This window comes from Lissotriton vulgaris, chromosome 9, assembly GCF_964263255.1.
Source record: "Lissotriton vulgaris chromosome 9, aLisVul1.2, whole genome shotgun sequence".
NCBI lineage: Eukaryota > Metazoa > Chordata > Amphibia > Caudata > Salamandridae > Lissotriton > Lissotriton vulgaris.
Genome location: NC_141697.1, coordinates 647477693 through 647500543, shown reverse-complemented (window position 1 = coordinate 647500543; position 22851 = coordinate 647477693). Strand labels below are relative to the sequence as shown.

At 46.9% G+C, this 22851-nt stretch overlaps 1 protein-coding gene across 3 annotated transcripts in view; it reads left to right on the top strand.

Moving 5' to 3' along the window:
* Positions 1 to 18959, top strand: part of PCNX3 (pecanex 3) — an 873417-nt gene extending 854458 nt beyond the window's left edge. For all 3 annotated transcript variants that reach the window (XM_086938333.1, XM_086938332.1, XM_086938334.1), the window contains exon 35: positions 18268 to 18959. In XM_086938333.1, the coding sequence (XP_086794459.1) occupies positions 18268 to 18465 (198 nt within the window). In that variant the 3' untranslated portion in view covers positions 18466 to 18959. The remainder of the gene's footprint in view (positions 1 to 18267) is intronic.
* The last annotated feature ends 3892 nt before the right edge of the window (positions 18960 to 22851 follow it).

Here is a 22851-nt window from a genome sequence, read left to right as displayed (position 1 = left end):
TTCCCCATCCGGAGCACACAGTGGTGACGGACGTGTCCCTACTGGGATAGGGCGGCCACTTGGGAGGGGCGGAGATCAGAGGTCTCTGGTCGCCTGCGGAGTCCCGGCTCAATATGGACAACACCACCGCCATGTGGTATTGCAACAAACAGGGCAGGGTGGGGTCGTGGACCCTATGTCATGAGGCTCTGCGACTCTGGACACGGCTGGAACATCAAGGCATTACCTTGGTGGTTCAACACCTGGCAGGTTCTCTGAACGCCAGGGCGGACAAACTCAGCCGCCGGTGCTTAATGGATCACAAATGGCGTCTGAACTCGGACATGGCGCAAGGTCTCTTTCTGCAGTGGGGAGAGCCTTGGTTAGATCTATTCTCCACCAAAGAGAACGCGCAATGTCTTAAATTCTGCGCGTTGGAATTTCCAAGGCGGTACTCGCTCAGTGATGCTTTTCGTCGCGAGTGGAGCTGCGGTCCGTTGTACGCCTTTCCGCCTATACCACTTCTGCCCAGAGTTCTTGAAGAAGATTCAGCGCAACCGGACCCAAGTCATCCTTGTGGCTCCGGATTGGGCACGAAGATACTGGTATCCCGAGCTACTCAGCATGGCGATAGATCCCCCGATCCGGCAGCCTCTTCGGGAGGATCTTCTGTCGCAGCAGCAGGGGACGGTCCTCCACCCGAACCTATCCAGCCTCCACCTCCATGCGTGGAGATTGAGCGGCGACAGTTGACAGCTTTCGATCTTCCTCCTGAAGTCTGTGATGTCATTCTAGCAGCCAGGCGTCCCTCCACTAAGACGGTATACGCCTGCAGGTGGAACAAATTTGTGGCATGGTGCACAGCAAAGGCTGTGGATCCCCTTTCTGCCCCTCTTTCTGAGGTCCTTCTGTTCCTACGATCTTTGGCCCAGCAGGGCTCTGCTTTCTCACGCTACGAGAGCGCCAGGAGGCGCCTTTAAACTGCGCTCTGCCCGGCGGAGCGGGGGAAAACTCACCAGGAGCGGAAGGGGGAGGCGAGGAAGCCCTCCATTGTAGCCGCCACCGCCAGGAGTCACTAACTGCTGAGGATTGCGCCACTGCCCCGGGACAACATCACCGGGCTGCCTCAGCAGCAGCGCTGCTTTGTCACGCTACGAGAGCGCCAGGAGGCACCTTTAAACTGCGCTCTGCCCCGCGTCGCGGGACGCCGTGCGAAGCCCAGGCAAAGGGCGGGCCCTCTGTGGCCCTCAGAGAACAGAGGAGGTCGGGTCGGGACACCCATCTTGGTCGGTCTCTCGGGACTATTGACACGAACCAAGGTATGCCCAATCAGAGTCTAACCATCTAGAGTTTAACAACAAATGTCCTTGTTTACTGTTCTCCAGTAGCCTCTTAGTCTACCTAGATATCCATTGGTCCCGTACTAGGTGTGTGTAGTTGGGTCATAAGCTTGTTGCACCATGACCTCTAAAGGGCCAGCCAAACAATCCGCCTCTCGGAGTGTCACTCAAGGGGACACTGGACCTATATATAACTAGGGTGACATCGGCTTTTGAGACAATTGAACACAGCCTTTCTAAAGACACCATATGTTGCGAACAATCCCCTCCGATCTCAACCGACTCGCCAAACTCTTTACTACAGAGGGAATTAAATGCTATTTGCAATACCAGGTATATTCCCATAGAACAGGGAATTGAACAAACCGGTTCCCCAACATGCCCTACGGGTATTGGAGTCCCCCAGCCCAGGAATTCGCATCAACTTAATAAAAGTCCACTGGAAACTCCTGTCGTAATAAGATAAATTTACCACTCAGGGGATAGCACATCCTCAGGTCCCTACCCAGAGCACAAAACGTAAAGGTATTAAACTCAAGGGGAAACCAGCGAAACACCAAAAAATAAACTTAAGCCCCCCTTTGGTTACTGCCACCGCCACCCCCGAGACACCCAAAGCATGTCAAATACTGGAAACCCCTATATCCCTTTTACCATCTATTTTGTTGGCCCAGTTTGAAGAATTGGTAACAACCCCATTATCCCCGCTTATTGAAAGGATAGAGAGAATTGGGGAAAGCTCTCAACAATAGATGAAAATACCAAGCCAACCAAGTCAAACAACCAATTTCAGAGAATAATTGCCTCAAAAACGTCTGACACCACTGTACACAGCAAAATTGCCCAGAATAAGCCACCAGATCCTGTACTATCAGTTTTTAAAAACAAGGAGGTAGTCAAAGAACCGACAATGGCCCTTAGCTCAGTTCCCAGAGCTGGGTGGTCGAAAGTAGGCAAATGTTCGGAGGGGCTAGCTGCGAGTAATAAATGCATAAACTTACCACCAGAGGCAGCCGCCTACGTGTGTGTCCTCTCAGGAGTGCCTGAGCTCACCACCGGAAAAATTGAAGGTCACGAGGACCTTAAAAACAAAGTCCAGTTTTGGTTGACAAAGAACAGACCGCTTCCATCCAATATCAACGGGACAATCCTAAATGTGAGAAGGGTGGGGTGGATAGGCTCCTGTTCCAAGAACACAGCGGAAGACCTGGTCATTGTTAACTTCCGGGATAACCAGGTCGTCCCTTATCTGCGAAGCTGGGAGCCACAAAGAGGAGATAGGCCTATAACAACTCTTGAATTGTGCGATTTTTACCCTAGAACTGCGTATTCGCCAATCACAAGGTGGAGTGTAGAGGGATACGACCGGGGGGGTAGGAGGGGCCCTGTATCAATTAGTTACCAGCAGATACCCACCTATAATTACCAGCACCTACCCCGTGGCTCAGATATGTTACTCTGATAGGACAAGGATATCGCTCCTACCAATTCTGTATTGTCTGATTGTAAGGAAAACCGATGTACTTTTATTTTAAATTTTATTGTTATTCTAATGTAAATGATTTTTTGTACTTTGTATGCTTTTATGGTTAATAATTTTAACCGAATAAAGTACCTTTGATTGATTGATTGATTGATTGATTGAGTGAGACGTGTTCATCCTTTTCCGCGTTTCAGAGTAGTTTAGGTTGTGGCTTAATAAATGCTTGATCTTAAGTGAAATCCGCCATGAAATTGATTTTCTTGTTATGGCGAGTTACACCTAGTATTTATTACAGAAACGTGGGCACCAGCAAAGTTGAACCCGGATTTTGCCATTGACTGCCCTGAAGGTTACAGCGTAATCCATTTCCCCAGCCCGATCATAGAGGAAAGGGGGTGGCCAACTACGTTACTTCGACCAAACGGAGTTATTAGGTTTTACTTTGAACTTGTTAGCCGCTAGGTCAATTTCTGGCATTCTCTGGTACCATCCCCACCTCCCCTCCCCTAATTTTGCGCAATCTTTGGCCGATATTACCTCGTGGATGTTGGGACAAATCCCATACCTTCGGATCTTTTGAGCTCATTACAAGCTTTAGGTCTGCGGCAGTTGGTCTCTGGTTCCTTGTATGATCATAGACATTCTCTGGATTGAATTTTTGCACCACATGGGCTAATCTCTGTAACGAAAATTCTGAATAATTTACTGGATTAAAAACCAGGATTCTCCTGTCCTGGGGCCCAAACCCATTAATACAGACCAAGGAAAAGCATATTGTGAATGCTCTCACTTGTCCTTCATTATTGTTTTTTTTTATCCTTCCAACTAATTACGCAGGCAGTCCAGTTGATTAAAATGATCATAGTTACCTATGCTGGGTTACTACAGCTCCCGATGTGATTGTACTGCTTAAAAATAAAGTGGCATGACGACGACTTAAGCACCTTGGTATACTGACACTTTGAGACAAGCCAAGAGGGTGTGCAAAAATGTACTATTTCGAAGGAAAACAGCTGTTAAATGTAGCATTTAATTACTATAACAAGCATATTCGAACTGCTGAAGCAGAGTGTTTTGCTAAGAAGATTATAGAAGTTCCAAATGGGACAAAAAAGGTATTTGAGGTTGTGCGTAATCAGATTTCACTAACCAAGCAGTTATTCCTTTGAAAAGCTTATGGGACAATCTAGTGGATTTTTCTTTGAATAATAAAGTCAAAACGGTCATCTCTGCCATTAACTCTTTATCATCTACAAATTACTTTCAGCTAAGCTCTTTAATTGGCTCCTCTTTTAACAATCTGTCTCAGACATATTTAAATGATCTGGGCCAGATGACTGAGAAGGTTTTTTAGACATCCACATTCTCGATTCCCTCAGGTTCACAATTGGACTCATTATTTCAGAGGGCTTGAAAGGAACTGGCTAATTTTCTTGCAGCATCTCTTTACGCAATCTGCAGTTGTCACTGGAGCTAGGCAATATTATCAGATCGCTTGGAAAGACATTATTTTTTAGATGAGCCGCAAATGAGTTTTAGAACTGCTCTCAAGGCTGAGTCAGCATATCCATATTAAGAATGACAGTTGATAAAGGCCATGTAAGGTTTATGGTGGTGTTAGACCTATTAACGTCCTTTGACACAGTGAATTATAGGACCTGGATTTCCAGGATGTCCTAGGTAGGACTGTGTGGTAGGGCCTTGGGTTGGATTCAGTCCTATCTAAAAAGCAGAGTGCAATCCATACGTCTGCCCCTTTCCTCTCATCCTTTAGGTCAGTCAGTCAGGGGTCCCACAGGGCTCAGCTCTGGGCCCAACACAGATATAGATAAATAATATATATATATATATCCACAACCTCCCTCTGGAAAAGAAGAAGCAGGAGCCCGGAGGGGATCAGGGATAACAGGTTTATTTGCGCAGCAGACTGAACCGGTGGCGGCGAATGCATTTCGGCATTTTCCGCCTTCCTCAGCGCCCAACACCGGATAGAGTCATCAGGGTAAGTTGTTTCCTGCGTGTTTAAATGGCTGGTGTGGATTCCGCTCCTCCCCCTAGCTGTGTGGCTCACCTGTTGCCAGTCCTCTTAGTATTCAGTACTGCAACTCCCAGGATGCTTTATGTTTAAACATCGTAGGTCGGTGATAGTGTGGGGAGTGACCAAAGTGGAACTTGCTGCGGAGTCCAAAGTTACCATATGCAGTCCTTAGCCCAAACAGTCTGTCCTCCGGCCCCCTCCATACCGCCATAGCCACATCGAAAAAGGACTGTGTGAGCAGAGGCTAAGATGCCGAGGCACAGTGCCCATGAAGAGGTGCAATACCTCACTGCTCGGAGTCCTCGGAAGACGTGGCAGGTACCGGCTGATTCCCTCAAGGAAAGAACAAAGATGCTGTGAAGCGGTACCAGTGTAGAGCCGGACCATATATATATATCGAAGACGCTTGCCTGCTGCTCCGTCCTTGGAGAACAAACGAGAGCGGACCCAATTCAGTGAGTTATCTTATTATGTATATGTGTGTGTGTGTATGAATGTGTGTGTGTATGCCAATTGACCTACTTATAGCGGTCACAATATCAGGTTTGTGAATTATGCTGATGATACTCTGCTTATTCTGACACTGGACCTCGCTCAGCAACATGCCTTGGACTCCTCTCATAGATGGTCCCTGCTATAGCTTAGTTTGGCTCAGTAACAACTCTTTGAAATTAATTGTGAGAAAGCCGAGGTGCTGTATTGCTAAGTTAGGCAGCCAATGCCTACTCTATATCATAACATCTGGCCTTTGACCGATAGTGTGGCACCAGTGATCCCCCCACCGTCACTGCAACATTTGGGCGTTCGCCTGGATAGAGAGACCTCTCACTTCGGTGCATGTTAGTAAGGCTTCTTCTATCTGTTTAGCTTGAATGACATTGATCCGCAACTCTTGGCCTATTTACCAGGGTTGGCTCGCCCGTTAGGGGTTCAGAGAGTCTTCTTGAGCCATCTTGAAATGCCTTTTTTTGGTGAGTGTCTGCTTATTGAAACTTTTCTCGAATTCAGGCAGCTGCTAATAAACTAGCATTAGTTTGTCCTAGATTTCCTTGGACCTCTGCTGCACTATCGGATCTCATTTGGACCCCGAGTCTGAAATAATTCTCTTCAAATCGTTGTGTATTACCCTCATTTTCGGGCCCATTTTCTTTAACGGAAATTCAAGCGTTCTGTACCACGGAGAGCTTTGCGTTCTGCCACAGCCAATCTATTATGTATTCCGAAGTTCAAGAAAACGAGAGCAGGTGGTCACGCCTTATCCGCTGTAGCCGAACAGCAGTCGAATGAACTATTTTTTTTCTTAGAAATATTCCTGGCTTACTGTCAGGAAGGCCTTAAAAACTTGAATATTCCCCGCTTCATTCAATCCCTGTTTGTCTAGCTGAGAGGGCTTGTTATCCAGCACCAGGACACCTTTTAGTTTACAGTTGCGGTTTGCAAATGCTGAATTGAATTCAAAGTTGGGTTCAGGGCAGGCACAAGGGATTTGTAGCCCTCTCTTTGCCCGTAAGTAGCAGGGGGTAATTGAGATTCTCTACCAGTACCTCAGACTGGCAATTTATTGACATTCCGTACCAGTGCCTCAGACTGGCAATTTTTTAAAAATAATCTTGTTGATATATTTGCAAGTTCCAATGAGATCAGCTCCTGCTGTTGTGCCCCCGGCCGTGAGCGCTCCCAAGGGGGACTAGCCGGGAGTGAGCAGCAGTTGGGCACTTCGGCGGCCGGCTGCAAGCTGCCTTAACAAAGACATGAGCCTTATCCCCCTCAGCCTCTTCACCGGAACTAAAACTGTGAGTCCGAAGGCAGCGTGGAGCATGGGCCTGTGGTGTTGTGGGCCCTGGGCCCACCTGCTAGTCGAATACCGACACAGACGCCATCTGTATAGGTGGTTAACTGGCTCGTTTTATTAGCAGGGTCACCTGACCGGTGATACTTGTGATGGGTGGGTGTACAGTGTGGGTGTAATACAAGGCGGAACACTAGAACGTGTCCAACAGGCCACCACATCCCTCCCAAACCTTATTCGAAAAGAAACAAACAAAAGTCTAACCTACGAAGAAACCAAACAACAATACACAACACCAATGAGTTTCTTCAGGCCATCTGCCAGGCAGTGTTGTAGCTCTGGACCTCACAGTCAGGAGGTTTTGGTCTGCCCTGGCGATGAAGTTCAGACCGGCCTGGTCTCGCGGTGATGGAGTCTATTCACAAAGTTCAAATAGCGGTGCATCTGGAGCAGTGGTGGAGTCTACTTTGGAGATCTTGCAGGCGCGTAGACAGCCAACCTGCAAATACGGAGGATGAGGGTTTTCCTTGGAGGCGATGATGCTTTCCAGTTCCCGATAGCGGAGCAGCTTCAGACTTGCCTCTCCTGCCTGGACTCCCCTCTCACAGGAGTTTCCTTGAAGGCAGTCCTGCTGGGCTGCCATGGGACCATGTGGACTGTGCGGGCTTCGTGTAGGCCACATGAAGGCATCGCTGAGGAATTATACACAATAAACTTAGGGGTCTAAGAGCTGAACCCGATATGTATTCGCTAATGTAAGTCCTACGTCTAACAAGTACTATAGGAATACAAAAAATGAATGACAGACAAAATCGCCAAGATATGAAACACCTGTAACCGTGAGTCACCCCAGTTGTTTGGATTCCCATCAAAGTCTTGTAAGATCAATATTATCATTTGGTAGTCCTTAACGGGTATTGTGTCTCTTGATCATTGAGATCACATGCATACCCTCTCGGATGGTTCGGGGTAGCGACCACAATCACACAGATATCTCAAATGATGTAGATTCGATGGGAAAAGTGCAGTGCGAGAAAAGTAAAAGTGGTGGTTTAAAATAGGATAGGGAACTAACAAAAAAACTTTTAATGGGCGTTGGCCCCTTCCTGGTTAAAAACAAGAACAGTTTGGCAAAATCGTCGCAGTAATAACAAATAACTGCGAAGAGACCAACATGTTTCAGCCCCGGAGGAAGATGCCTCAGGCTTTCGTCAGGGTCTCTGTTCTTAGATAAGCTACTGCCTATATATGTGTATTAACGTGTGTGAAAAATTATACAAAAAAACACACAAGTGGAAAACAACAGAAAAGGATATAGTGTTCCTTCATCTGTGCGGACTCCTCTTCGGAAGCTGGTACTTTGTTACTATAATAGGGGGACAAACATACAAGTGAGACACTTCCAGCTACTCTGGTCTGTGTCATACATTGCAAGGAGTCAGAAACTTTGTCAGCCTTCGATACTCACCCAGTACTTCCGGGGAGTGGACCTCACCTCTTCCTGGACCTGGCTCAGGATATGTGAGACCCCGCTCTATGAGAACAGAAACCGACCTCATGATTACGATAACGGAGGGATCGGGTGGATCTACTCTCGTACATATTACATGAAGTCAAAGGTATTCTGAACGTAGAGTACACTGTCATACATCATCAAGTTCCCACACCTGTGTCACCTGCCGTGCCAACTTAACTACGTTGATGGGTTCAATTATTTTAGTCAAGAATGACTAGAGGTATTATAAAGGTCAGTATCGTACACATCCCACACGATAGACTAGTGGAGCTAGCGTCTTACCTGTCCGTCGTTGTCTCGAGCTGTGACTGAGTCAGGGGGAGGCACAGACCTATGTTCGTCATGCTTATTTGAATGGTTTGGAGAGAAACTCCCGACCAATCAGCAAATTCTACAGGGACGTAACCACGGAGTAAAGCCTGAACTACTGGATGACGTCATGCTCATCGTTCGAGTAGTTCTAATGGTATTCAAAGGACCCCGCTATTTTTCAGTGGCTGGTCTAGATTGCCTGTTGGGTACTTGCTGAGGAATTGCCAACAGGACCACAGCCAAATCACCTATGTAACCGCAGAGGATGGTGTCTCAGTTGTCAGGACTCTGGCTCTCTGCCTTCCTCAGATGGTCTTTGGGTGACCAGTTTCCATCTGCGACCTCAATGCTTCCCTGTGCCTGTTGGTGAGCTGCTGTCAACGCATCTCTCTGATTCGGATTCCCCTCAAGTTTGATAATACCCTGTCCTTCACACAACAAGCAAAAGAAGTAGCAGGTGTTTGTTTTAACATCATTAGGGGCCTTAGAAAAAATTTCGACTTGCTCCCCCTGAGTGCCAGGCGGACGGTTGCAGTGGCGCTGATAACATCCAGGCTAGATTACTGTAATAGTCTGTATGCAGGGTTAAATAAATCTGCCCTGCACAGACTTCAGATGGTCCAACATGCAGCCGCCAGGCTGGTCCTCAGATGGCCCAGAAAATCCTCTGCCTCTGCGGCATTAGATGCCCTTCACTGGCTCCCAGTACAAAAGCGTATCCTGTTCAAGGTCCTCATTATCACCTACAGAGCCTTTCACTATCAGGGCCCATTGTACCTGCGTAGGCTTTTTAAACAATACCATCCGACGAGAGAACTTAGATCTTCTACAGCAAATCTCCTCTCCGTTCCCAGATTTAGGCTGACAACCAAAGGAGGAAAATCTCTAGCAGTTATCGGCGCTAAGGCATGGAACAAATTACCCCCTGCCTTCGGGAAGCCACCTCGGAGCTTAGGTTCAGAAAAATACTAAAAACAGGGATTTACACACTGTCAGACACAGGCTGTAAAGCCTTATTATGATCCCTCCTTTGCTACATGGGCAGTCCAGCTGTGGTTATCTGCTGGTATTTCAAGAGTCGCAGCGCCAAGATGCACACTGGAGTGGTAGTGCGCTATAAAAATGCCATATCACGTCACGTCACGTCACGTCTCACAGGCACTCCGTTGAGGCCCTTGCCCCCTGGATTTCCGCGTGAGCTGTGCAGGCCTTTCGTAGGCCGCGCTGAGGGGTCGCTGCAGAACTCTCAACAGGGCCCCGGCCAAGCCTCGTATAGCCCCAAGGGTGAATAGTCTAATGGTCGAGTATGCTCTAAGACAGGCTTCAGGTTTACTGGGACACACAGAAGGTTCCTGGGTGGCTAGACTTGTTAAACTCCGGATGCTTCAAGCATTTGGATCCCTTCTGGTGGTGTGATGCTTCTTAGATGTTCTTGGTGATGATGCACCCGGATGATGGATACACTAATTTTCTTTTAGTTGGGCTGCAGGTGGCGATCTCTTGCTTTCGGTGACCTCATGGAGTGAGCTGGACTAAAGGGACTTCGTACCCACTTACGGTTGTCTTCTGGGAGGTGCACTTGCTAGATGTGGCACCATCGATGCCAAGGAGCCAGTGACAGGTGAGTGTGTTTGCGCCACATGGACATCTCGCTGTTCGTGTCCGGTTCTTTAGACGGTCTTTACTTTGCTGCTGACCTGTCGCAGATCTGTCCTGTTGCTGTGACGTGGTTCTTCTCCTTGAGGACCTTTCACTGGCCCCATCTACTCCTCTGGGATTGTCGCAGTGCTCCTCTGCCAGGATGGCAGGTTACCTCTTTGCTCGAGGGCATCATGATTGCGCCTCGAGCCTGCGCAATCGTGGTGCCTGCTCCTGGCTCCGTTCAGGCATGCCTGGTAGTGTTGGTCACTTTGTGTGACATGCTCCTTGCTTGCTGTGCGCTGTGGTGTCCGGCCAATGTCGCCTGTCGTTGGAGCACATGTTGCGGTAGCAGCTTGCTACGTGGAGTGTGCGACTCTCCCCTCGCCTGTCTTGGGTCACTGGCAACTCCGTCTTGAGGCAGTGTGAGGGAGGACACGCTGCTGTCTTTGGCCCACTGCGGGGCTTCGCTGGTGCAGTGGAGATGTAGAGGCTCTCCTCGCTACCTTCAGCATTGCTTCTTTCAATTTAGGCACATCACTAGTCCTAAATCTTGGGTACACAGCGGCATCAGCCGTAGATCTACCTTCTACAGTGCTGGAGGCAGAGTGAGTCATAAGCAAAGGTACCCTCCCCATCAAACCATGACCACGATTGAGAGCGCAGTGGCCAAGCTACCCTGGATGGAGGAAGACTGATTCTGTATTTCCCATTGAAGTGAAATTACCTGAGATAAATGGGTACTTAACACAATAACCGTTAAATTAAACAAAAAAAATGATTTTCCACCAAAAGGAATTAAAACAAATATGCGTACCACTTCCAACACATCTTCACAGAATCTTAGTTGTGTGTTCTATCCCCAGGGAAGCATTTCATATCTAGCTTTCCTTGGTTAAGTGGCTGATCAGGTGGCACACTCTGACCCTACTAGGATTCCTCCATTAAGGACCGCTTCTGATTCAGACAGAATAAACCTCAACATAACTTGTTCCACCAGACAACCTTTCTGGAAGCAAATATACGTAATTCGAGAACAGTTGCCTTTCAGACAGAGGAGAGGATGTGGTCATTTAAAAGGTCACTTCCTGTTTCGCAGGCACTGCAGTTTCTGACACTGAGGGAAGTGTAGAATCTGCTTGCAACACTGGTATCAGGCATTCATTTATTGCTAAATTCTAGTAACGTGAGACTGCTATAAGAAGTCACTCCACAGTCGGTGGTGGGGTTGTAGAACCTGTGAAGGGGAATGACTTTCACTGACCAAATGTGCAGGCAATAATTACAACGGGGCACCTATGCCGGATTGGGGCACACATGCAGGACCGAGTAGCACAGGTGAAATGGACATGGAGGAAACAACACCTACATGTTCTCATATTGTGCTGTGGGAGTTGAACTCTGCTGTGAGCACAGGTAGGCTCAGCCACTGACCTGTGCAGGAGGAGTCTTACCACTGTTTCTCATAAAAAGTACTTCTTTATGTGCCATTTCTATGTAGTTGTGGGACTGGCACAGCCATGATGTAAAGAAGGAAAACAAAAATTGCCCTTTTCTTTTTTTACTATGACTTTAATTGATGATTTGCTTTTTCTGTATCGTTACACGTCGCAGAACTCTTCGGTGATCGCCTTTTTTCAAGCCCCTGAAAATCTGTCTGGTCTTTCGCGTCAAGACTAGATTGTGGTGGCTTTGTCCTTTCTCAAATGGGTTATTCTACTGAACAGTACTATCGGATACTAAAACGTGTGCCTGCAGTGCTTACTGCTGGGAGGCCTGTAAACCGGCTAAAGGCAGCTGCCTGCCTTTGTAGCTGCTCCAATCTTCTACTGTCTCAGCACTGAGTCACTAGCCTCCCTGTGATCCTTCACCAAGCTGATTCCTTAGCGGCTCCTTCTAGAGTACATTTCTTTAGTACTAGACATATCCTTTACTGATCTGAAGCAAAAACTCGAGAAATTGGGAGACATACCTACTCTTTTGGTCTACAAGCCCCCGTTTGCCCCTCCCTCCCCTCCAGCAGGTGGCCGGATCAAATGCCGCTATTTCAAGCCAGTACTAATTGGCTTAGCTCTAATTGGCTTTCTTTAAGTGTGTGCAAAGCTGTGAGCACCTTAGCTTTATCAGATTGGTTCTATTCTGCTGTGCTCCCTCCGACGCGCCTGTGGGCTAATAATACAATATAAGAGCCAAGGGTGTTTCAAGAACACTGCACTCCTCTTCCTCTTCTTCATGGCGGCTTCCTTTCCAATGCTCCCTGAGAGGCTTCTGTCTGTCCACTTTCTCCTGGCAGCAGTCTTTCCTCGTCACCCCAGAGAGACATATCGCACTCTCATCTCTCCCTCTCATTCACTTTACTCCTGGAAAGGCGCCTCTCCTTACTAGGCTCTTATTAGCACTCTTCCTTTGGGGCATTTTCATTTCATACCCTTTCCTGGCACTTTCACCAACCCTCCTGCAGCAATACTTCTCTTCATATTCATCTCCACAAGAGAGGCGTCCTTCTTTGATACCTCTCTGCATTTTGAGTATGCCACATGTTTCTATAATATTTTACCACCCAAGGCTGATGAATTTTATTTGAGCAAAATTCTTAGCTATAGACAAGGAGTATCACCATATAAGCAGTACTTGGTTCTATTGACTTATATTCCTTCTGCTGTTCAGAGTACAGGATGACTCCACTTAAGCTTCAGGTGTGACACTGCCATCCTATGAAGCTAGGTCTGACATGATGGCACAGAGCACAATAATGGTGCTGTCTGGTCCAAAACCTTTTTACTCACTTTTTTCTTCTTCGGGTGTCTGCTCACTGAATTGCCTTTGGAGCTGTAACTAATTATTTTAACAGTCCAGAAGGTTGAGTTTTTATCTTCTTTGTTTCTCAAGATCCCTGGTCGCGAGTAAATTGCTCTTACAGTTTAAATGTTGCAACATGTACAAGAAGGTAATGTCTGAAACCAGCATTCATGATCACTATATGTGGTGCTTGAGAGGCTGTCACTGCAACTTGAAACTGGCATGATTTCAAAAGCCTGACGTTCTAGCGAAATAAAGTTGATGGTTCATAGTGCAACGTTCCTCCACTAGGACAATGTGCTTCTGACAGGAAAGGGTTGGTACTCCCCAGTCTCTAGAAATCCCAACCGTTGGGTCTGTCCCCAAGAAGCATATGTTAAATAGGAATGCGTCTTTGGTAAATCCTAGTCTTCCAGATTTACTTAATCCTTGAAGGAAAAGAGGAAATGCTCTTCTTCCAAAGACCATGGTTAGATTATTATTCACATGTGGCCAACTTACTCCATACAACAAAGCAGTGTATGCAAACGTGTGCATGTGAATGCTCTTTTGGATTTCAAAAAATATAAGAGCAGGTCGGAGGAGAGGCCATCCTAACTTTAGGGAGATAGTGGTTCAGAAGTGCTGGTAATTCATCTGAAAGGAACCTAGTTGAGAAAAGGGCATAGGACTCCCCTTGAAAATGACTACGCAGACGCACACAGAAGGGGGAGCTAGCCGCCTACTGACCCTAGGTAACATACTTGAAGAGTTGGTTTGGTTTGCCAGTATGCCACAAGGAGGGGCGACAAAAAGACTGGAGAGAGGCGTCCCAAAAAGTACCCAGTGGACACTATACAAATGCAATGCCACATTTAAAGAGCAAGAGGCTCTAGGGTCACTATTGGAGCTTTGAAGGGTAGTTGGCAAGGTGAAGAAAGTCAGCGACACCCTAACTCATGCCACAGGTGGCCGAGGCCCCTAAGCAGAGCGAGATTTACTCCTTTGTCTTCTACAAAACCACAGGAACTCAGAATGGAGTGCCAGAGGGAGAGAGGGAAAGAGAGGGGGGTATATAAAGGAACCTCTATGCATGTGTGGCAGATAAAAATACATTAAAAAAGGCCCAACCAGGAACATTGTTCCCTTGGATGTGATTTATACAAATAGAGACATACAGGGTCTATGTTGGGCACAGACCATGCCGTCACCACCTCCATTGTCTCGTTGGAGGCTCGTGTCACAAAACAACCCCAAACATCGAAGATTAAGTCTGGGTTTTTATCCTAGCATTTATGGAGTACAGACATTAGGTTGAAAATGGGAAGCAACGTTATGATCCAGCATTGCTTCTAATGGTTACACAGCTAGTACTACGACTGCGTGCAAGGACTAGTTGCTCAGTCTAGAGCCGGGTTTAAGGGCTTGCCCATTAAGGGCAGAAATCTCATTCGCTGCATTACAAGTTCCTTATGCTGTAATGCAATTGTAATATGGAGGAAGAAATCCACCACATTTGTGACAGTGTATCCTGTCCACTAAACTCTAAGGCCCTAAGGGCCAGATGTAGGTAAATGCATGTTTGCGATTCCTTGATAGTGATTTTTAGGGAATCGCTATTAAGGAATCGCAAAATGCCATGTAGGTAGGAATCGCAATATTTTTTGAGATTCATTAATATTCCTTAATTGTGAATCGCAAATTGCGATTCGCAATTAAGGAATACCTTCCCATTCATTCCTATGGGCCAAGAGGCCCATAGGAATGAATAGGAATTGCTCCCGCAATTTGAGTCACCATGAAAGTGTGCCACATGGCACTTAAAAAAAAAAAAGCAAAAAAGTGCTTTTTTAAAGGAAATCGCTAATTACCACCAACTTGAACTTGGTGGTAATAAGCGATTCCTTAAGGTTAAAGTGCACTTTCTTTTGTGCTACTTACATTGCATTTAAGGAATCACAATTTCCAATTCCTTAAATGCCAGAGCAAAATAAGGAATCGCAATTTTGCAATTCCTTATTTTGCTAGTAGGTTTAAACTTGCCTACATTGCTCGCTGCCAAATAGCAATCGCAAACGCTAAAATTCTGCGAATTTCAGCGTTAGCGCTCGCTATTAGACCACCTACATCTGGCCCTAAGTTGTTAAAATAACATGAATATATAGGTTAGGGAATATTTTTCTGGCCCTACATGTGTCACAGGTAATTCAAAACCATTTATTAACGAGGTAAACAAGAACCAGGTTTATAGTAATCTCCAAGAATGTAATTCTCGCTAAACTCACTTCCTCGCAGTCTCCGATCCAACATTTTCTCGGTTTATTAAACTGAGTGATCTCAAGTCCTGTTGCTAAATCCAATTAACTTTACTAATAAAATTTGAGTTTCATTTTTCACTGAAGCAAATCGTGTGACACTTCTGGTTACCAGAACATGGGATTCTGACCCACCCGTTGAAACAAAGTCTCAGGACAACAGGGGAGTTTTCCCTTCACTTCCTCGAGGAGGTGTTGACTGTCGATGCCCTATGAAGTTAGTCACTTTTCCATGTAAATGGAACTTTCTTGTGGTTGTGAATGTCCTGAATGGTTTCTCACAAGCGCCACCACAGTACAAGCACACAGTGCTTACAAAATTTCACGGCTGTCATTTTAGAATGTCACCAGCAAGGCTAGGGAATTCATTCTGTAACATGCATTCAACCGGTACCTGGCTTTGGGGCCCGCTCACCGCACAGAGATTTTCGAGAAGTTGAGATTATCCAATCTTCGGTGGCATTTTTTCGCTCAGCAACTGTAAATGCCTTCACTTTCTCCTATGAGGCAGTCAGTTGCAAGAGATTAACGCAAAGTTAATTCTGGGTTTTTGAGGTAAGCAGTCTTCATCGCCAACAAAAGCGACTACTTTGTGACTACAATTGCTTGGGAACAGACCTGAAAACAAAGTTAAGCTTCTCTATTCCTCATCTGGACTAGGTTATTTCATGTAAGATGTATATTATACAGAGCGATCTTAAACTGTCCAAAATGTCAGTGTTGCAAAGTGATTAATAGAAAAAAGGCCTGAAGAACCGGATGTTTTATGGGTAGCCAAAAAAACTTGCTGGAATAAAATTTAAATTTCTCAATTCCTTTCAGAGAGATTAAAAGAACATTTCACACTTTGCGCAAACCCAAACAGCATTGCCTCCACACCTTGTTTATTTATAGGGTACAGAGCATAAACTGCGGACCTGTGCTGTCTGGAAAGTAGTGATAAAAGGAGGGGCTGTTCAGCAGGAAAGTATTATAGGGCACACACATACTTAAAATATACTGCCTCCTTAATTGGGAAGCAAGTATAGAGTTTCTCATGATGGAGCGCCCTTGCCTTGGCAGTGAAGCCCTAATAAGGCATGCGCTGTTGTATTTTGAAGACATTGTAATTTGACCATGAAATAGTTAAGCGCTATTATATATGCAATATTGTGGATCTTTTGGAGGAAGCTGAAGTACATCCAGATTTACTGCAGGGGAAAGTTTATCATTCATTGACTGTTCCTGTTCCATCAGTACACCCAAGATTCTTTCACCCTAAGGGCAGGTGTATTACCATGCCTGGTTGGAAAACCCAGATTACTTTTGACCAAAATGTGGGCAGGGCAGCTACTAGCACAACCACCGTTTCACTGGGATTCAATTTAAGATGGTTAAAGTACTTCCTTCTGTCATAATCTATTAGCTTGGCACAGACATTTTTTTTTATCTGAGTCAAAGTTGTGTTTTGAATTGTAATATCCTCTATAGGATCCTTTTCAGCCCCCTTCATTGACTGCAGTGGGCTCCCAAATACAGATGGAGTTTGCTTTAGAATACTTGGGTGTGGCATTTATAGCATAGAAGGTTGTATGAAAAAATGCTTTGAATTTACATTTGAATATGCAGAGGTGAAACATTGTAAGAGTGAAGTTGCCACACACAATTTCTTCTATTTGAAAGAACATTTAGTGGTAAAAAATAATTTTACCCCTTTCCCACTTCATGTATCCCACCCAGGATAATACAAATGCAATCCCAACTCGTACATTTGAACTTCCAACCTATTCATTAACTATCCCTACTCCTATTCCTATCCCTTATATCATTGCTTTATCCATCCCTAACCTTTAGCCCTCCCTAACCTTTAGCTCTGTCTCTAAACCCACTCCAACTCTATACCTTATCCTAATTCCATACCTCTAACCGGAACACTTCGTTCGAATCTTTGTGCATCCTTTACTTTAACCCCACCCCTAGACGTAATCTAACCAAACTCGATACACCAGCTTAACCCAGTCCTTACCTGAGCTATTACCATAACATTTAAGCCCCATCCTGACTTTAACCCCTTGTTGTATACAGCCTGGTACCCTATCCTAAACCACATTCATCGCCAAACATGAACAATAACTCATTAAAATGCATTTTAATATGCCAAACCCTCTTAGATATTTTTAAATGCAAGAACAATACTTGTTTTTTTTACAAAAATATTTGTATTGAGACTTTTTTCTTCTGCAAACCTCACAGAACTGGATAAGGTGAGGCATATGTCACTCGCCTGAAAATCTAAACCTGCAGCTTACAATATGTAGTTCTCTAACACTTATGATGGGCTCACATGCAAATAAGTATTGGGAAATGGCTTCATTTATTCGCAAAAGTAGGAAAAAGGGTGAAGGTAGAAACAGTATAATAATCAGATTTGTGATGAGTAAGTGGAGGGAAAGCTGCCTCCAACTGTGAACTTGAGCACTCAGCTGTGTTACTTTGAAACAGAGTCTGAACTAATCTCTTCTGGTGTAATAGTTGCACCTCCCCATAAATGTCTTATAAGTCTACTTAGAAATATACATCAATAGACTCCATATTGAGTTGTTCGACTAACATCAAGACAAGGATTTCATTCACTGGTCACTGTAATGCATCTAAGTTATCGGCACCTTCCACTCTTTATGATTTCAGTGATCCATTACCTTTAGTTGAGCATGGAAAATGTACCTCATGTCTTTGAATCCTTTACCTATTAAACATCCTCCACTTGTATAAAGTAATGAATGGTCATCGCACTGAATGTAAGAGGCGATGCTTAGTCATCGCAAGGGTTGGGAGATCGACACACGGGGCACAAGAGCGCAGTGATCATGTTAAAATCTCCTGGTGTCCACAATGCCAAGTTGTTAAACACAGGTTTACTCGGTTTTAAAGATTCCAGTAAGCAAATAAAATCCAAAAATAATGTTCATTGTATGAAATGAGAGGACAAGCGTTACAGTAAGTAATTAAGCACTTATCATTTTTTCAACTCTGCTTTCTCTCATTTCTTATGGGTCTGTTACTTAAATGTTAATCCCTACTCTCTTGTTGTGTTACTCAGGCTCCCGTGCACCAACCCTCTGATCTGAGCCATGTACCGGAAGACGACTGCACCCTCTCTCCACTAGCCGATAGGTTGCCGGACACTGAACTTAAGCAACAGAGCTCTGTGGACGGAGCACCAAGCCTGGGCACCTGGCCCCCCAAAGAAGACAAGGAAAGTCCGGCAGCACAACCTTTACTGGAGCACCAGTACTAATCATGCAGGGGTCAGTGCTGAGGAATGCGCGGCAAAGAGCTGGCCCCCTCACAGGGGATGGAAGAGGCTCGTGGCCAGCAAAGGGAGACCAGTGCTTGCTGGTTGCTGACAGAGAAAGGCGAATTCTATGTCTTGCTGCTTCCCTACTCAAGAAACAGACGGGTGATTCCCATTTTCCTGGTTGGTTTAAAACTTTGGACATACAATTAACCAGCCTTTCAGGCCCTTCAAATGCAGTCTATGGGCACACGGGTGGGAAATGTACTGCTGTCTACCCCATCCTCTTTCGCGAGGACCGGAAGGGGAAGACTGAGTTCTGCTAGCAAATTATGTTGACAATTCTAATATTTAAGAAGCTGATGATACTCGGACACTTTTTGGAAGAAAAAAAATTATGAACCTATAAACACTATTTTTTTTTTGTTGGAGGGTTTTATTTTTTGTCTGATCTGTATTTTGTTTGAAAGAGGAATTTATAAAGAAATGTAAAACCACCTCTGATTGCATTGCACTTTACTCTTCTCTCTACACTCCCACATTTTCTGAAGTTTTGGCAGAAGTTTTGCCTCTAGGAGATTTTTTTCATGGCTTCTAGGTAATCTATAGCATTTTGTCTGCTCTTAACATACTTTATGGTGTTTCATTCTGTTGGGCACTGCATGTTTAATTAAATGTATGATAGTGTTGGGTCTTTAAGCTAGGTACCTCACTGAAATGCCAAAGCGTTGAAGTCTACTATGCGTCTGTTTTTAGCTTTGCTTTATTTTATGGCTGGATGCTATAAAGGTCATGCTCATATTTTAACTTTATTCTGGAAAATTGCTTATTCTGCTAATTTTAGGGAATACGTTACCAGAATGTTGAGCATGCGCGACAAAGGTGATATTTTCCCTGTTGCATTACTTGTAATCCTGCCAATGATTAGTGAATCGCTGTCCATCAGATTTTAGTTGTGTTCTTTTCAAATTCGGATCATTGCTAATATTTTGATTACACATTTGAACAAAATATAAAAAGAACAAAAAAGAAAATTTCCAAGAGAAAGTCGGAAACATGTAAAGAAATTGCACATTGTGTCCCCCGTGTTGCATACTGCTTGACATCTTTTAAACCTTTCTGCAAAATCTAGATTTTATTCATACAGTTCTCGTATTTTGGCTTAAATTGTTCGGCCTCTTTCAGACCTGCCTTTTAGATTCGGAGAATATATATATATATATATATATATATATATCGAGAGAGAGAAACATTCAGAAAAGTGTAATTCTTTTATGTCAAAAAGACAAATGCTTTAAGGTTCAGACCACTAAAAATAAGAAAAAAGGCGATAACAAAACCTATTTTGCGTTGTCTAGTGGTTTACAGAGTAAAGCACCCTGAAAATTTGGCCTGTGCTGCAGTGATGGCGGAATCATTTCATAATTGCACAGACTACTTCATTGTCTTTCATCAGAACCATACGTTTATTTAAAGGACTAGCTAGGCAAGGCAGTATTAGAGGCCACCTAGGTGTCATATCCAGGGTAAATCTAACAGCAGAAATGTGACTTAATTGCGAATAAGAGATGGGGAAAACATTGCATAAGGTAACAAATATCTTGAAACCAGTCCTGTTCAAGATCATTTAATATTTCTCATGAGCTTCTTCCATATAACCAAAGTCAGTTTTAGCCATGTAGTCCTTCTTGTAGAATTTTAAGAATCAATCAATCAGACATTTGTAGAGCGCACTACTCACCCGCGAGGGTCTCAAGGCGCTATGGGAGTGGGGGGGGCTGCTACTGCTCGAACAGCCAGGTCTTGAGAAGTCTCCTGAAGGTTAGCAGGTCCTGGGTCTGGTGAAGGTGGATGGGGAGGGTGTTCCATGTCTTGGCGGTGAGGTGGGAGAAGGATCTGCCACCAGTGGTCGTTCGGTGGATGCGTGGAACGGTGGTGAGGGCGAAGTCTGCAGAGGTGTAGAAGGTGAGTCGTTTGTTCAGGTGATCCTCTTGTTGACGGGGAGCCAGTGCAGGTCCCTCAGGTGGGCAGTGATGTGGCTGTTGCGGAGGATGTCGAGGATGAGTTGTGCGGAGGCGTTCTGTATGCGTTAAGTCTTTTCTGGAGTTTGGCTGTGATTCCAGGGTAGAGGGCGTTTCCGTAGTCCAGCCTGCTGGTGAAGAGGGCGTGGGTGACTGTCCTTCTGGTTCCAGTGGGGATCCATCTGTAGATTTTGCGAAGCATGCGGATGGTGTTGAAGCAGGAGGAGGAGACAGCATTGACTTGCTGGGTCATTGACAGTGCTGAGTCCAGGATGAACCCCAGGTTGATAGACTACTAGCCGCAGATTCCTTCACGTAGAATTATCCCCAGGCGTGAGACTGGATCCGGAAACTTTTGTCACAGCATTCCTGCGCGCCGAGGGCGGGGCGACATCACGTGACTCCGCCAGGCGTCGTCCGCGCACATGACGTCAGCGAGGTCACATAAGACGCGCCTACGTCACTTTTTCCTTTTCCGTGTGCAACGCGGATCCGGTCCTTGCTACGGGCCTATTTCAGGCCCCTTTTCTCCATTCTTTTGGTGAAACAGTGTGCGAATGCCTTCGGGCTTCAAAACTTGTACTTTTTGTGGGCGTCTTATGTCTGCGACGGACCAACACCTCATTTGTATGTGGTGTTTGGGGGAGGATCACGGTACCACCAACTATGAGGCCTGTCAACAGTTGAAGCCGAAGCCGCGGCGGGAGCGCCGCATGAAACTTCTCTCGGCGCGTCTCTCCAGGTCAACGTCCTCCCCTTTGTCTGCTTCGGCAGACGGCTTCAGGTTCGGCCGTGATTGTCGTCCGCGCCCTTCTCCGATGTCTCCGGTGGGTAAGTGCCGCAGTTTGTCCCCAGGGGCTGGGTTCCGGCCTTCCGGGGGAGTGGGCTCTTCGCGGGTGATGAGGCCTGTGTGTCGTCCTATCCACCGTTTCCCGGTGTTGGGGCATCGAGAGTCCAAATGGAGACATACGCGGCGGTTTTGCAGGCCTCGCTGGCGTCTTCCCCTCCTGGAGCGTCGACTGACCACTCGCCTTGCGCAGGGCCCTCCACAGCGCCGCCGCCAGCTCCCACCCCGGCGCCGACTGGTTCGGATCCAGGCTTGGAGGGTGTGGTGCTGTTAGGGTGCGGCTCCTCTGGGGCACCTCCTTCAGGCCACTGCGTCTCTACCTCACTGCAAACTCCTGCAAGAGTCCCTGTGGTATCGCGGGAGGTCGCCGTGGCTCGGGTCACATCCCTGAGCCCCCCTCAGTCCCTTGGCAGGCTGGTCTTGTCTAAGGCCGAGGTGACGCCGCTACGGTGCCGGCAGCAGCTGGACCCTGCGGAGCCACAGAGGTCGGTGCACCCTCTTCGTCCCGCTACAGGTCGAGGCCGGGTGAGAACCCCTCTCCTCTCCAGGCCCCTCTCGTCCTTACCCGCAGGCGGCCGCCTCGACGGGGGGCGAGTTGGAGGTGGAATCCTCCCTGGCACCGCTTCATGGGTTGCTGAGCGATCTCTTCCTCATTCTGGGGCACGGATGGCGGAGGGCCTCGGGTCACTCCCCGGGGCCGTCTCGTTCCCCCACATGGATGGCTACCTCGGTGGAGGTCTGGTCGGCGCTGTTCCGGCGCCGCCCCACGGCCTGTTCGGCTCCAGCCCCGCTCCGGTCCCCAGTGCATGGGGACTGAGAGGAACCTTGTCCGGCAACGCTGGATGGTGCCGGCACTCCGCCTCAGGCTGCGGACTCTACGACTCCGCACAGGGGTCGTACCGCGGATTCGTCTTCGGACGCTCCTTCTTCTCCGGAGGCAGCTGGTATCTTGGTGTCATCTTCCCCGGAGACGTGGTGTCTTTTTCACCGACGTTAAACCGTGTCTCCCCGCCCTTCCTGAGGCAGAGGTGTTCGTCGGATGAGAGGCAGGTCCCTTATTCGTCTGCTCCTTCTGACTTCCAGGTCTGGCCCTTGCCCACCCCGCTTGGCCTCTGGAACGGCCGCCTTAGTTTGCAGCCATAGCCCACGGAGGAGCCGCTTTCCTGCCGCGGGGCCCTACGGAGGCGAGTGCGGCTTCGCTCATTCGGTGTCCACGGCTGTGGGCATCCTGCGTATGGGTGACCCGGTGGCTCATTTTCCGGCGGACCATCTGTTGGAGGTCCTCCACCAGAGCTCTGGTGGGAGGGAAATTCTGCTCCCCTTGGAGAGTTCCCTCCTTTCTTCTTTGACAAGGGCTGGAGGCGTCCTGCCTCAGGGGACCCGATGCCTCATCATCTTCTGCACCGGCATCTCCCGGCGCCGCGTGACCCGGCGTGCCTTTCCCTCCACCCCTCGGCCTCCAGTCCTCCTTTGCGGACTGCATTTCCCTCCCTGCCACCACTGTTGACTCAGCCGTCTTGA